General features: G+C 39.2%; 1 protein-coding gene across 3 annotated transcripts in view; it reads right to left on the reverse strand.

Annotated features, from left to right (window-relative positions):
- snx29 (sorting nexin 29) overlaps positions 1-15232 on the reverse strand; it is a 149285-nt gene that overhangs the window by 124799 nt on the left and 9254 nt on the right. For all 3 annotated transcript variants that reach the window (XR_010924791.1, XR_010924790.1, XM_067575602.1), the window contains exons 8-13: positions 14146-14554; positions 13434-13549; positions 12952-13048; positions 12658-12740; positions 7618-7681; positions 6812-6940 (exon numbers count right to left, since the gene is read on the reverse strand). Coding sequence is in view for 1 of the 3 variants with exons in the window: in XM_067575602.1 (XP_067431703.1) it covers positions 6812-6940; positions 7618-7681; positions 12658-12740; positions 12952-13048; positions 13434-13549; positions 14146-14554 (898 nt within the window). In the remaining 2 variants the exon portion in view is untranslated. The remainder of the gene's footprint in view (positions 1-6811; positions 6941-7617; positions 7682-12657; positions 12741-12951; positions 13049-13433; positions 13550-14145; positions 14555-15232) is intronic.

Consider the following 15232-nt stretch of genomic DNA (forward strand, 5'->3'; position numbering starts at 1 on the left):
ATAATAAAATCAACATGAAAGCAGAAAATGTGAGTGTGTGATGTATCTGAGTGTGCGTGCATGCGTGTGTGTGTGTGAGTGTGTGTTTGTGAGGGAGATATTGGTTTACACACCTGTATTTACTCCTGAGCAATAGTTATGATATGTGTCACTATGAGTGAATTAAGAAAAACATGGATACATGGACAACAATACATGGGGAAAAGCAGTTACAAAACAGCAGTGAAATGGTCCTTTAAGCATCTCTTGTACTATTTTATATAGAAACAGTTTTTTTCCTGGTGGGAAAAGCTATTCCATAATTTGGTACACCTAAGTCTCATCAAAAATTGACCTCTCCAAGTCAGAAATTTAGTAGGATGAAGATCTGAAGATTGAAAAGTTGAGTAAGAATGGACCTGTGATTTTGCTTTAAAGTAAGTGTTGAACTGCCCAGGAATATTCCCTTCACTTGAATGTATATGTAACGCATATTTGAGAAATATTGATGTCATAAATAGTAAGAATCTGGAGTTTCTTAAATAGAGGAGCAGATGAGATGTCACTCTGATCGGGTTGCAATCCTAACAAAACGTTCCTGTAGAAACAAAATTTGACTGATAGTCAGGTTGATTTCTCCAACTCAAACTCTCATCAACTGAAAATGATAGTTAGATTTTTTTATATTCAAAGATAGTTTCATTAATCTGAACCATGTAGCGCAGACAGTTAAACCAACATTAGCATCCTTAAGGATTGTGTCATTTGCAAACATTATTGGAGAAAGGATATTTGAGACATTAGACAAATTATTAGTATGGATAAGGAATAATAATGGTCCAAGAATGGACCCCTGTAGAACCCCACAGAGTAGTCTGGCTTTGTTGGAACAGACACCCTTAACAAAAACAAACTGTCTACTCTGTAGGTAGTATCATGAAACCATATGAAAACCATATTTATGCAACTTTTCCAATATAATGAGGTAACTTTGTCAATCGGGTGAAGCAGAGCCATATAAGTGGAGTGATTTTTCCAGAAACCATACTGGTGTAAAGAATTGAATTAGAATCTAGTTGAAAAAAAAATTTCTAATATTTTTGAAAAATATGACAGAGTAGGTATGTGTATATAGTTATTAAAACAACATGAATCATCTGCTTTAAACAGAGGAATAACTCTGGTAACTTTTAAATCCTCTGATACAACACCTGTTTTCAAAGGCAAAGAAAAGATGTGAGCTGCAATATTTCACCTGTTTGTTATAATTATAATATAATTATGTCGCCTATTTCTTGGATATCGGGGGGCTTAAAAGAAGAGATAATAGGAACATTTCTTGGAATAAAATCCAGTGGATTACCATGACATTTTGTTAGCTAATTCATAACCAATGTTAATTAAAAAAAATCATTTTAGCTATATCAAATGGATTGTTGAGAGAATTTTAACCATCCAAAAAGACTGAAGGTAACTCTGGGATAGTCTTTTTTTCTTTGCAACTGATTTATTACTTTCCATGTGGTTTTAATATCTTTTGAGCACCTCTGAAACTTTTCACTGAAATATTTCTTTTTTGCAGATCTAATGGAATGAATATACTTATTTCTATAAGATTTATTAACACCATGGGTAAGAGGAATAGGATTTGTGACATATTTTCTGTACAGTTTATTCTTTTTCCTCAGCAGCTTCAATAAATCAGGGCTTATTGAAGTCTTAACTGTATTTTTTGGTAGGACTGCCATTCGGAAAACATTCATTAAAACTAAAGACAATAACTTTCATAAAATTTTGCAAAATCAGCATTATTTTCCACATATAGATCATCCCATGAAATACTGGCAAGCATGTCTTTAAAATTTGAAATATTTGACTTGCTCATAATTCTTTTGTGCATTATTTCCTTGGTAGGTTAACCTTGATTAAAGAGTACTGGAATATGAGAAAATGATCTGACAAGTCTGAATACAAGACAAGATAATTTATTATTTGAAATCACTTAAAATATAACAGTTTATCCTCATTGTTTATAAGGTCAAGAGAACTGGACAAACTTTCATTAATATCTTTGATGATGGAGTCAGGTGGGCGATAAATAAAACCAACAATAACATTCATCCCACCAGAGAGCTCTAAAAAAAAAAAACAGATTCCACCTCAGCCGTATCTGACTTCAGAGAAAGATCATCCCTAATTTTAAATTCATAGTCGCCATGAACAAACAGAGACACTCCACCTCCAGATCTATTGTCTCTTGTGAACTGAAGTGTATTTAGATAATTTAAAGATTTCTCTAGAGTCCCCTGTAAGCCATGTTTCTGACAAAGCAATAACAGAAAAATCATGTTTGAGTGAAGATAAATAATGAATGAATTTGTCATAGTTGCTGGAAAGATTTCTTATATTCAGATGAAAAGTCTAGAATATGTTAGAAAGAAAGGCATAGAAACAAATGGGTTTCATTATAAAAACTACAGATTTTAGAGGAATTAAATGCTGAATAAAAACCTTAGGTCTGGGTCAACATCCAAATTGTAAGAGTCAATTGTAGAGGGATCAAAGGGCCTTCAAATTCAGATTTGTTGTAGTCCATAGTGTGTGTAAAGAATAATGTGCTGAAGATGTGCGAGCAAAGTTGGCAAGAAGCGATGCAGTTCTGGGAAAAACAAGGCACATTATGGACCATAAAACATTATACACTCTGTATTGCTCACTTGTATTACCGTATCTGAATTACTGTGTGGAGGTTTGGGGTAATACGTACAAAAGCAAATACACTCCCTCTGCATACTACAAAGAAGAGTCATAAGAATAGTAAACAATGTAGAAAATTTAAGACTGCACATATAATGTATAAACCAACCAGCCCTCCAGATCTGTCTTGTCTGAGATTAAGATCAAATTTTTGCAAATTGTGTCCAAATCTGTCCTGGTTTCATTACCGTTCTTGGACCAAGTTTTACATTTTAAAAGTTCCTTTTGAGTCTTTTCTAGACTCACCTTGAGATCATAGACTTGCTTTGACAGATCATCAATCCTCCTGTTTGAAGAATCAACTATGATTTGTGCACAAGTTTTGCAGCTTTTTTCCTGTTGTTCAAGCAAAGTTCTGTAGAAGTCTTTTTGCTGGTCCAACAATTCACGCACTTGAGCCATGGTGACATATTCCTCAGTGGTGTTGTTAGAAGCTTTTAGTATCATGGTTTGGTCATCAGCCTTCAAGGCCTACCAGGCCCAAAGTTCAGCAGGACAGAGCCAGAAACCTCCACAAGATACTAGTAATGTCCACAATTTAGATTCTTCTTAATTCAATCAGCAACAGAAATTCTGAGTTCAAGGCAGGATTCCTCAGATTATTGTTAGATAGAAAACCAGCCACAAGTTCAGAAAACACAGCGGCAGCCATCTTTTTCCTGCACCTCCTAAGGATACAACTCAAGGAAATCTGACCTTTTGTACAAAGAAGTTAAGTTGGTCAATGCCACAAATTTGCAAGAAATAGTGCAGAATTTTAAATATTTCTTCTTCATTTTAAATGTCATAACTTCTTGTGTTTTTAAATGTTTCTGAATCCTCAAACTTTCTGATTATGGCCACGTTTATGTGGAAATATTACAGATTTTCAATGTGGTCTAAGACTTTTGGATCCCACTGTATGTGTGATTTAGGGAAGGAAATGTAACTGCGCAATGAGTCTGCAAGGAGAAAAGTTTTTTCTGTTGTTCTGGCATTCATCCATTCTCCAATACTTTTAATCATGAGCTGGGTGAACTGGATGTGGAGACTTTGACACTGAAAGTTACACAAATATAGGTCCTTTTCTTGTCTGGGTAAGGCTCTTGCCATTAGTTGGTGTAGCGGTAATTACTGTGATTATATGTAAAACAGTGATGCAGCTACTGTAGGTATATGAAGCACAGCCCAGCACAATCATCAGCAACAAAGCAGCTTTAATCACAGCCATGAAGGTCCTCTGGGCTGTTACAGCTTTTACACAATGTTTACTGATGCTGTGTGCTGACTGAAAAGTTTTTTTTGTTTAAATTTGTAGATACACGGGACAATAACAAATAAATGGAGGGAAAACAAAAGATCACAAAATGACTCGTTTGTGCAGCGCTGTTATCTTTGACTACAGACATTTTGACTCATCCAGGTTAACAAGACTAAGTCTACAACCATTCAACCACTGTACTCAAGAGGCTATAATCGATACTTTTTATCATAATGTATCAAATGACAATGTGTAATGTGAGAGGTGTCTACAGCTCTCCTCGGCTTTATGGTGCTTTATAGCTAATTTCAGTTCATTGTTTAGCTATCCGGCTGCAACTTTACTGTTTTGGTTCACTCTCACAGCTCTCATAGTGTTGTTTCTCTCTAAAAGCTCTAAAAACCTGCTGCACACTACCTGCTTAGCATCAAACAGCAAACAGACACAGTTAGCAACTAGCTCAACTGCAGGAACTTTCCCTCAGGGACCAAGAACCTTTTGAGGAATTGAGTTCCTCTACCTGAGTTTCCACCCGAGGCGCCAGGGTCTAAATTAAGTTCCAGGGAGATTGTTTTGACCCCAAAACAGTACCTGCTTGGGGGGGTAGTACTTTCCAAAAGTACAGCAACTTTGGGGGCGGGGCTTCAACTTGTGTTCTGCTTCATTCATAAAACAAGGAGGTACTCTAGTATCGATTTAAGACCAGTTTAGGATGAGGGGAGGACATTTATCTTTGTTTATTAACATTAAAAGTAAAGTAAGGCATTGTTGCTTCCCAACTCATTTTAAGAAAAGAGAAAAAGAAAAAAGAGATAGACAGCGCGAGCGAGCTGAGAGCACCAGCGAGTGAGAGAGAGAGAAAGAAAGCGGCGGTGGTAAAGCAAGGAGAGGGAGCAGCGGTAGTGAGAACAAAGCAGTGAATGAGAGAAATAAAAGGTTATTTTCTGATTGTTTCATGTCGTTACGTTCTAAAGCAGAAATAAATAACCATCAAACACTCAAACGCTGATGATTCACTGTAGAGACAGTAGCTCTTAGTTTCAATGTCATTTTCCTCCTCTGCATTTCTCCTTTTCATTCATTCATTAACATCCAACTCATGGAGCAGTAAATACAAAGAACAACAGGACAAATCTGTGGTGTTGTTTCTTCATGTGTTAATACTGTGTCTCAAATAATGCCATCATTTTTAAATTCCTCATGAGACTAATTTACATGATCTACCTGGTTCCTAAGATGCAGCGGAAACGCAAACAGGACTGCACAACAGGGACTTTTAGTTCCAAGTTTAGTTCTTGAGATTAGTGCCTCTAGTTTCAATGCACCTGAAACATTTAGTGGAAATGGGGCAATAGTGGAGCATTTAGCAGCTAAAGAGCCAGATATTCTCTAGTCTCTACTACTCCTGAGGGAAAAAACAGAGCTTAAGGAGAGTAAGAGAATGTTGGATTTATATTCACCAGGTGGACAGAAACACGACTCCAAATGAATGATAATGCTGCTCTGTAACTGTTGGATGTGTAAATAAGTTTGCAAAGAGCCAAAAAAAATCAGTTAATAAAGGTTTAGAAATAGCAGTGCTTTGAGCTAAATGCTAACATCAGCGTGCTAACATGCTCACAATGATAAGGCTAACATGTTGGTGTTTAGTTAGTATAATGTTTACCATGTTCACCATCTTGGGGTTTAGCATGTTAGCATGGCAGCAGCTCATTCACACTAAACACAGCTGAGGTTGATGGGAATGTCATTACTTTTGCAGGTTAAGTTATTACAACTTATTATCTGGGCACCTTTAATGTCTGTACCAAATATCACAGCAATACATCCTGTAGTCAAGATGTTTCAGTCTGGAACAAAGTGTAGGGCCAACGAACAGACCGTCATTGCCATTGCTAGAGCCATGCTGATATTGCATTGTCAATAACGACTGTGCCCCACTTAGCCATTGTTAACATTATTAGTGACACCTGTGTATTTTCTGCTATGACAAGTCAAAATGTCCGCTGTGAAAAAGCTCTATTCAGATGGCTTGGACTGACCACTGACAGGCCAGGCAATTAAAATTGAAAAAACTGCATTTTGGAAAATGTGTACTGTCCCACAGCACAAAACAGCCATTATATTACTGTAGGACCAATAATACAACCATTATGATGCCAAGCAATTACATCTCCAGCACTCTGCTTTGAAATAATTCCTCTCACAAACATCACCCTGCTATTCTGATTTTCAGCAGCTGAAAATAGGGGAAGTGTGATCCAAATAACTTTTGTCCTCAGGCTGAAGATTAAAAGCATTTACTGGACATGAGGAATAATACCGCTTCACTAAATGTTTCTGCTAGATTTCTTCAAAAAATTAGGCTCTTTACTTATATCTTGCACAAAAGTGACTTAGATTTATTGTATGTTGTTTAGAGGAACCTGCAAATTGTATTACATTCAAACTGGTTCATGGTTGCAAAAACAGAGTGATAAAAGACATTAAAGCCCCTACAGACTTTATGTGTGGTAGTTTATTTGGAGTTTACATTTTTTAAAGAAAATCTTTTGTAAGAACATTCAGCAATAATTGGTGGAGAGAATTTTCTGACAGACTTTTAAAGAGGAAGTTTTGTATGAGTATTTCAAAACCAGCTTTGATTTGTGACTTCCTCTTTAATGAAAAGTTAGTTTGAGCAAATCTGCACTGTTAGTTAGGGTTGATGTGACGCTTTGTTGCTTTGTTAGAACCCTAACCTCAGATTACGGTTTTGGTGTAGCTTTAATCTTCCATAAAACTCAAAGAAATGATGGCATGAATATGCTTTCTATTATAATTAGTGTTTTTTACCTGGCCAGCGCCTGGACCTTAGCTGTATGTCTCTCCTCCAGCTCAGCCAGCTTCTTCTTCAGCAGCTCAGTTTCCTGCCTCAGGCCTGCTGAGTGCTCCATCTCTCCATCCAGCAGACTGCGAAGAGACCTGCCAAATACATCAAGTAGACCACATGTCACAGATTGAAGTACACACTAAACAATGCAGTTCTGTCCCAAATACATTCGAGTGTAACTTCTTGTATGGACTTAATCGTCTGTATTTAGACATACTGTGTGTTCTTGTTCTGTTATTTTCATATACAGGAGATAAACAACATTACAAAGCCTCTTCAATTACAGAAATAGTTGACAAACTGAGCTGCATTCAGCTCTGATATAAAACACTTAAGAAACACAAATCCGTGACTGTGTCACTGTTAATTTTATGTCTAAGTACAAATCAGTTTATCACAAAAATCAATAAAACTGCTTGGGAGAAGATTCACATTTAATTATGATCAATCACAAAGGCATATGAACGTAATACAGTCTTTGTTGGTTATTACAACAGAATTCTATTAAACTGTGTTTTGCAATTTGCTCAACGATTCTTTTTAGCAGCTGTTATATCAATGTAAATCACAACCCCTGTTGGCTTATTGCTAGAAACAAAACAGTCTGTGGCCCCAGTCAGCACAAAAATGTCTCTGTTTAAAAAAAACAAGCTGACACTATTTTAATAGAAGGTCATCCAATATCTTCTTTCAGTCTGAGTGTGTGTGTGTATATGTGTGTGTTTGGGGGTTTGCGAGCAGCAGATAAGGAGGATACATCCCAACGTACATGTTTTGTTCCTCCAGCTCGTCCTTCCTGTTCATCATGGCTACAATGGCCTGACGCAGCTCCACTGCAGAAGAGAGAGATCAGAGTGAGATGTCTGTGCGCTGAAACTACTTTAAATACATAAAACACACACCAACATTACACACTGAAATATGCACAAACTAATAACCTACAGTCTTCAGAAATGGAGATGACATAAACCCGTTTTCACTACACACTCGCTGGATTAATGCTGCACTTTTGTTCCATCCCAAAGATAAACTGCTTCAATAAAATCAGGTTTTACTTTTTTCCCCTGACAGAAGTTATACAGAACGATATCTATCTGACGTTCAGACAAGTTTATTGCTAAAATATACTTTTTGGAAGCTACTATAAAACATCAAAGAAATTAATCCAAGATAAACGCAGTGTATGAGGAGGAAAACACTACAGTCGTTTGACTCATATTAAACCATCGTATCTATCAAGAAAATATGAAAGTAATCTCTACTCGACCATTACGATACAATTCAGCTACATGCTAATGTGTCTGGCGGCAATGAACACACACTCTAAATGTCAACTTAAAAACACAATTACTGTATGAATTGTCAGCTGAACATCTAACTGTCATTTGCAGTAGGGCTTTTAGAAAACTAGAAGTAATATCATCCGTTTTGTGCTACTTGTGTGATCAGCAGCATCATAAGGACTGTGTCCTCCTTCATGCTCAGTCCAAACCCTCTATCCAGCAGAAATCTAATGTCAGCTGGGTTATAATTATCACTATTATTACTGTCAGCATGAAAAGAAGACCATTCTCTTCCTCTTGCTGGTCACTTCGGCTCATACAGTTCAGTTCAAACCAGCTGGATTTTCACACATTACAAGCCACAGTAGCCGGTAAAGAGCGTTAAATCAATATATTTACTGTATTTCTTTATCCAGCCTAGAAAATATCGTTGGTTGTCACCGTCATACATCTCTGATGTAATTTGCCAAAGTTAGGGAGGAATTTCCTCCTAAATTCCTGAGTAATGTTTCAGATGTTACTTCTACTTCTTCTTCTTCTAAAAAGAGTTCTGAGTTTAAAGTCAGAATTCAAATAAATTTTTCATGTGGCCCTAATCCTCTTCCGTATGCTTCAAACATGTTAGAATGACTGACCTCTTCTAAGTTACTCTGACTAAACTTTGGTGAAGTGAGCTGATGTTGCTTTAAAATACAGGAATGTTAGCAAACAGTTCATCAGAACTGTGTCTCAGAAGATGAGACACTGACCAAGTTCACGAGTGTTAACTTTCTCAAGGTGTGTTAACAACAGCTCATCAACATTTTGATTCCACACTGATCATTGACATCCCTCAAGATGAGTGCTGAAACAGTTAGTCAATTGGTCGACAACAATTTTAGTAATCAATCAATTAATCAAGGTATTTCCTGCTTCCAGGTTCTCAAATGTGCTTCTTTTCTGCTTTCCTTTTGTTTTTCATGAATATCTTTGGGCTTTGGACTGTTGACTGGACAAAAGACATCACTTTGGACTCTATCACGAATGACTAGACAAAATGATCAATCAATATAACATAAATAATAATGGACACAATTGTTAGTTGCCCCACTGGTTATTTTGTTATATGAAAACAGGTCAAATTTGAACAACATATCAGCAACTAAAGTCTAAAATTTTCCATATCATTTTCAGCCTCAAACGCATCAGTCAGTCGAACCGTATCAGCCACCGCCAACGTCTGGCAGCAATCAGCTGCTGGGTGATGCTAATCTCCGATGTTAAGGACAGATTTGGGCTTGACTGTGTGGTGGCACAGTGACTCATCGCCATAGTTACACTTGGAGGTGCGCATGAAGGTTTCAAAGCCCTTAACTACGGCTGTTACCAACATTTCCAAAAATAACAACCATGAGACAAGGAGTTAATCTACCCTGCACTTTTCATTTCACCATCTACACACACATGTGCACACACACACACACACACAAACACATGCAGAGACCACAACCCTATTCTCATAACTAATGTAGGGTGTCGATGTAGCCCCAGACACAAGTAGGTCTCCTCCAGCCCCGAGCTAAGTGCCTGGTTGGGGGAGGAGGAGGAGGAGGAGAAAGAGGAGGAGTGTGATGAAGAGCACAACAGAGAGCAGAGTAGAAAAGAGGAAGTCTATTATCTCCACAGCTCCATTCTCCACATCAGCAGGCCAGAAATAAAAGTGACCTTTAGTCCGACCACGCGTTCACAGCGGGTGCCACAGACGAGCCATTAGGGACTTCAGTAGAGCTAGACGCCCCTCTGTCCTCACTGGGGGACAAATTACAGCACAAGTTTGTGTGTGTGTGTGTGTGTGTGTGTGTAAATACATATGCGTGCACCTTTGTGTTCATACGTGCAAGAGCCACCTTTTACTGGGAAAAGAAGTGTGTGTGTGTGTGCGTGTATGAGTGGCTCCACCGGAACCTACACGCTCTTGCTCAATTGTTCCAATAATAGATGCATTAGCAGAGAGCTAGGCCATGTAATCGAGGTGCCTTGTGAATTATAGACTCCATACTCTCCAATCAATGGACTGCTTGGCCGCTGTCAGATCTGGATGGAAATCACTGAGCGAGAGCTTGAGCTACACATTTATGCTTCTTCCTCTCTAACACCATATTCCTCTCCCACACTCACCTGTGCAGGGATGTAAAAATCCAGCTTGCTTTGGAATCATCTGCGTGTGTGTGTGTTTTAAAAAGCCTTAATCACAAGAAGGGCAAACACTGTCATTAGCTGTTTTTACTATTCTTTAGAACCAACCATACACACACTGTAATGATAAATTACAAATTTTCCTTTCCATAAAACATCTTATTACTCTTGTGTAAGCATATGAGCCAATCAAGTACTCATTTTAATTTCTAACATGCTCACACTGTAAAAAATGGGTTACGTTGGGGAACTTACAAGATTGTAAACATTGAAGCAACGGAGACCAAGATATCTGGACTTTTAGACCATAGTATGGGTCAAGCTCCAAAAATGCTGGATCCTACATTTACCATAATGCAACTTAACGGCATCTTTCATTAGACCCATAAGTCCTCCTAAACACTGCCTTCTTTCAAACTCAACACCTATTGGCACCCCTCCTAATGAGTAACTTGATATGTAATGATGTGATGGCGTGCCCCTTTAAACTTTGCCTTTATAAAGATATGTATGAGAACTAGTGAGGAATACTGTTTAAGCTGCAGATAAGAGCAGTGCTTAATTGTGATTAACTTGCTCAAGAGACAAGGTCTACAGCAAGATATTCATACAAAATCATCAGTTTGTGATGTTAAGTACATTCCAACAATTTTTCTTCCGAGTCACTTTCCCTCAACCTGCCTCGTCTTCTTCCTCTGTGGTTTCCTACTTTTTTCCAACTTTACACAACCCCTACAGAAGGCGCATGTACTTGTTGATGCAGGTTACGTGAGTAGGCGAGGAGAGCAAAAGCAACGGAGCCAGTGATAGCGAGAGCAAGAGAGCGAGCTTTTACCAGTCGAGAAAAAGTCACGGCGTTTGCTCGGAATGCAAAAAATCTGTTTTGGCTGCGTTGCATTCTGGTGCGTTTAGCCGACAGTAGGCGTAGAAATTGGTATCTCTGCCTCCGCCGCGATGGATTTCTCCTTTTGTGTGATTGTTGGATGTGAGGGAGTCTGGAGAGGAGCTCTTGCTGTTTGATACTGAGGGTCTGACACCAAAACCCGATGTTACAGGGATGTTACAGTGATGTCACAGCCTTTCAGGGTGGATTTGTCTTTCAACTAAAGCCTTCTCCTCGACTGATGTTTGCCGTTTTACATTGTTCTAAGGCCTCACGGAGCTCTGAACCTCAAAGACTATTTTCTCAGCCTCTGCAGCAGCGATTTTTTTAGATCACCAGCTCTCTTCGTGACCCCCTGAACTCTTCCTACCAAAGGCTAATACTTTGGACAGTAGCTCAGTTGCAGCGCTCACAGCCAGCTCCACTCACCTTTCCTCCCCCGTCCCTCTGTCCCCTTTCTTCCTCCTCCTCCTTCAAACACACTCCCACAACCTGAATCCAAGTGTGAGCGTCTCTAAGCTCTGACTATCTCCTGGGCAGTGAAGCAGACCATCAACCGCTCTCCAGGACACCACACATCAAATGCTCATCAAGTGCTTTTTGAATATTGAATTTTTATCCACATCTGAAATCAGGCATTCACACACACAAGCTGACTTCTTCTTCTTCTTCTTCTTCTCACAAGAAAAAGCCTTTGAAGGCAGCATATGAGTGTGTGAGTGTGAATGTGTGTGTGTATATATATATATATATATATATATATATATATATATGGTAACACATCCATACACTGGAGCAGCAGTGCCACCTGGTGGATCATATGATATCATGGGAATGCAGAAGGGAACTTTCCCTTTTCATAGGACTCCCCTGATAGCAATTAGATCATTTTAACTGCAAAGAAATACTGTGAGATTTGAGGTTTGATTTAATTTGCTACAGACTACAGCTGTGGTTACATTTCCAGATAGAGACATGTCAGGACTTCTTATGAAAACACTCTAAAATTAGATTGTCTTCTGATAAAACCACAAGAGGAACTGGAGATTCATACAACAGGATTCATGATTTTTGCTATCATGTCCAAGTCATTTTTAAGTTTGATTTGTTTCATCCTCAGCACAGCAGAGAAATTAACCTGCAGCGACTTATGCCGCATTAGTCCCTACTTGATTCTTGATACTTGACTTAATCCTCACAAAGCTTGGAATACTGTTTCCTACCTCGATTTGTTTCAAATAAAGCTTTGTTTTTTTTTAATTATCTGACTCGAACTTGACTGGACTTTCAAATCACTCACATATGATATTTTGCTTGCGCGTTGCCTTGATGCTGCCTCACATGTGGCATAATCCATGCTGATTCATACCACAGAACAGGTTTGAGAACAATCTGAACAAGATGAGTAAGTGAGAGAGTGAAGAATAGTAAGAGACAGACAAATGGAAAAAGAGAGAGAGACACTCACCCACTGTCATGGATTCTGGCAGACCAGATGTTGGCAGCGCGTTGGTGAGCGGAGCAGTCTGCGCCGGTGGACTGGACTCCATACTGGAACGCATGAAGAAAGAAAAAACTTTGACTGTCTGACTTTTTTTTTTAATTATTTATTTTTTTTGGAAAGAAAGCTGAATCTACAGAGTGAAAGCACAGTGGCTTGAGTTTCCTGTGCAGCCCTGTGACTAAAAGTGATGATCAGTTACCGCGCACTGCAAATAAATCAGACGGCAACACGTCAGATGTGACTGGAACAGCTGCTTACTTGAATGGTAGCTGCGATGTGCTGCTCTCACAGTTTCCAACCGGTCCTGTTGATTCACACTGAGCAGGAAATGCAGCCGTGTCTTCCACGGAGCTCACTAGCGCAAAGTAGAAGTGAAAGTGAAGGTGTGAAGTAATAGAGAAAGTCCCTACATTATATCTGATGTTGGCAACTTATCCCTAAACTGAAGCCATTAACACACAAACAAACACAAAAGAATCTTAACGCACATGTGGCTCACTAAGCTGCCATTGTAAAAACCTTTTATTTATATATTTTTATACAATGAAAAATGTATGTTATGTATGTATATTGTGTTATGTAGGTCGTAAATGTGGAATCAGTGCAGCAGTGTAGGCTAAAGGCAGTCAAGACTCAATACATAGATTTGGCATCAGTACATCAGGAAGTGTTTTAAATATTCATCTGTCTTCCTTGTAGGTGAAGGAGTCTGCTTTTGTTTTGGTGTGTGTGTGTAGTACCTGGCTGAGGGTCTGCAGGGTTCAGGGGAATGAGAATGTCTGAGCTTCTGTGGTCTGTTATCACTTGTATGGGGCTCCACGTGGACACACTGGGTAGACTCCCCACCACCGCCACCCTGAAAACAAGACAATTTCACCCTCAGTCGGTTTGGATGTGGCCTTTTCCCGTGTAATCAATCTCTGCATTTCAGTCCCGTTCTGCCTCGTAAGTCAAGTGTTGACATTTTGGATTGAAGCCCCAACTGCACAACACATTCTTTTAGTTACGTTTCTAGTCTTACCTATCTAACTTTTAGTGATTTTTGTCCTTTTTAGGGAAGGTTTAGTGAACCAAACTACAATTTGTTATGAATTTTGGCCAAAGAACCAAACACTAATAAAATAATGTTGATTGATTTTCAACTGCTTTCAGTCTGTATTTGCTTTTGTCTTCAAATTAAAAAATACTTCTGTTTTCCAGAGAGGAAACTGGCTCTTGGATCCTGATAATCACATGTAGCAGCCCATAATTTGACAACTCAACATAAAAAACCTTTGAGAAACAAATGTAGTATTTTTTATGATCTCCTTTTTAATTTCACAAGCATTTTATGAACAACCTCCAAGGGTGTTGTGCTCCAAGCCCACATTCATTTCTTTAACTTATCAGATTAATAAATGTGAAATTTCTCTGTTTCTTTACTTTTTATAATGTGACATTCAGCTAACTCACTGATCAGAGCTGATCCTCTCTTCTTCCTGTGTTTGTTCTCTGGGTTTATACATCTCCTCCTCTTCCTCCTCCTCCTCGTTGTCTATACTCTTACTGTCTGGCAGAGGAGGTGTGGGTGCGGGTGTGGGCGGCGTACGAGAGGGATGGGGCGACCCCACCCAGCTGACGATGCCCGGGTCAACCAGCCCGTTCTGAGCCGGCGACTCAGAGAGGGCCGGCTCCAGAGGGTCTATTCCTTCCTCCACGCTGCTCTGAGCGGGTGCAGTGTGGCTCTTCCTCATCGCGCCCGTCTTCTGGGAATCCTCCTCTCCCTCCTCCTCATCCTCCGCCCCTCCGTCCAGATCATCATCAAAGGAAATGATGTTGGTGATCTTCTTTTTCCTCCGGCGCTCCTTCCTCAGCCCGGAGTCTGGGTGGAAAAAAAAAAAAAAAAAAAAGATGAAAAAGGAATGAACAAAAAACTCAATCACAATCTTGAATAAAGTGAAACTCAAATGAATTCAGACTAGCTCCCTTCAAATGTCTATGCAGCAAAGTTTAGTATTGGAGACATCAGCACCTTAAGTTTTTTTCAATTACTGCAGGTCTCTAAAAGCGCAGTTCTAATTGTGCAATATGTGCTTCCACTGTCTCTTCCTTTTCAGAGTCAAAAAGCCTGGCTGTGCATTAGCGAGTCGTCTACCGCTGAATAATCTGAATAGCTCTTCTCACCTTGGCTAGCCAACTTAGAATTTCATTTACATTCATTCCAGTGGAAACTTAGCACCGCACAGTTAAAATTTAAAAGCCCGTTCATCCCACTGAGCAGAACATATGGAGAGAAAACGGTGCGAGTTGTCCCAGTGGGACCGACCGGGGCAGATGACTAAATGAGGTCAAACAAGGAGGCCGACATCCTGGACGTTTATTCATTTCATAAGGGACTTCGTCACCGCCGCGCCACTCTGCTGCAGACGACTTGCGTTACATCCACTAGATTTCTTCTACCAGTGCATTCATTATGCACGCTTAAACTGAACCATATGTTTGTGCTGGTTCTGTAATGCTTTTGTGACATTTGCTACTTCAATATTAAAATACAGCTTAT

The sequence above is a fragment of the Thunnus thynnus genome, chromosome 20 (assembly GCF_963924715.1).
Source record: "Thunnus thynnus chromosome 20, fThuThy2.1, whole genome shotgun sequence".
NCBI lineage: Eukaryota > Metazoa > Chordata > Actinopteri > Scombriformes > Scombridae > Thunnus > Thunnus thynnus.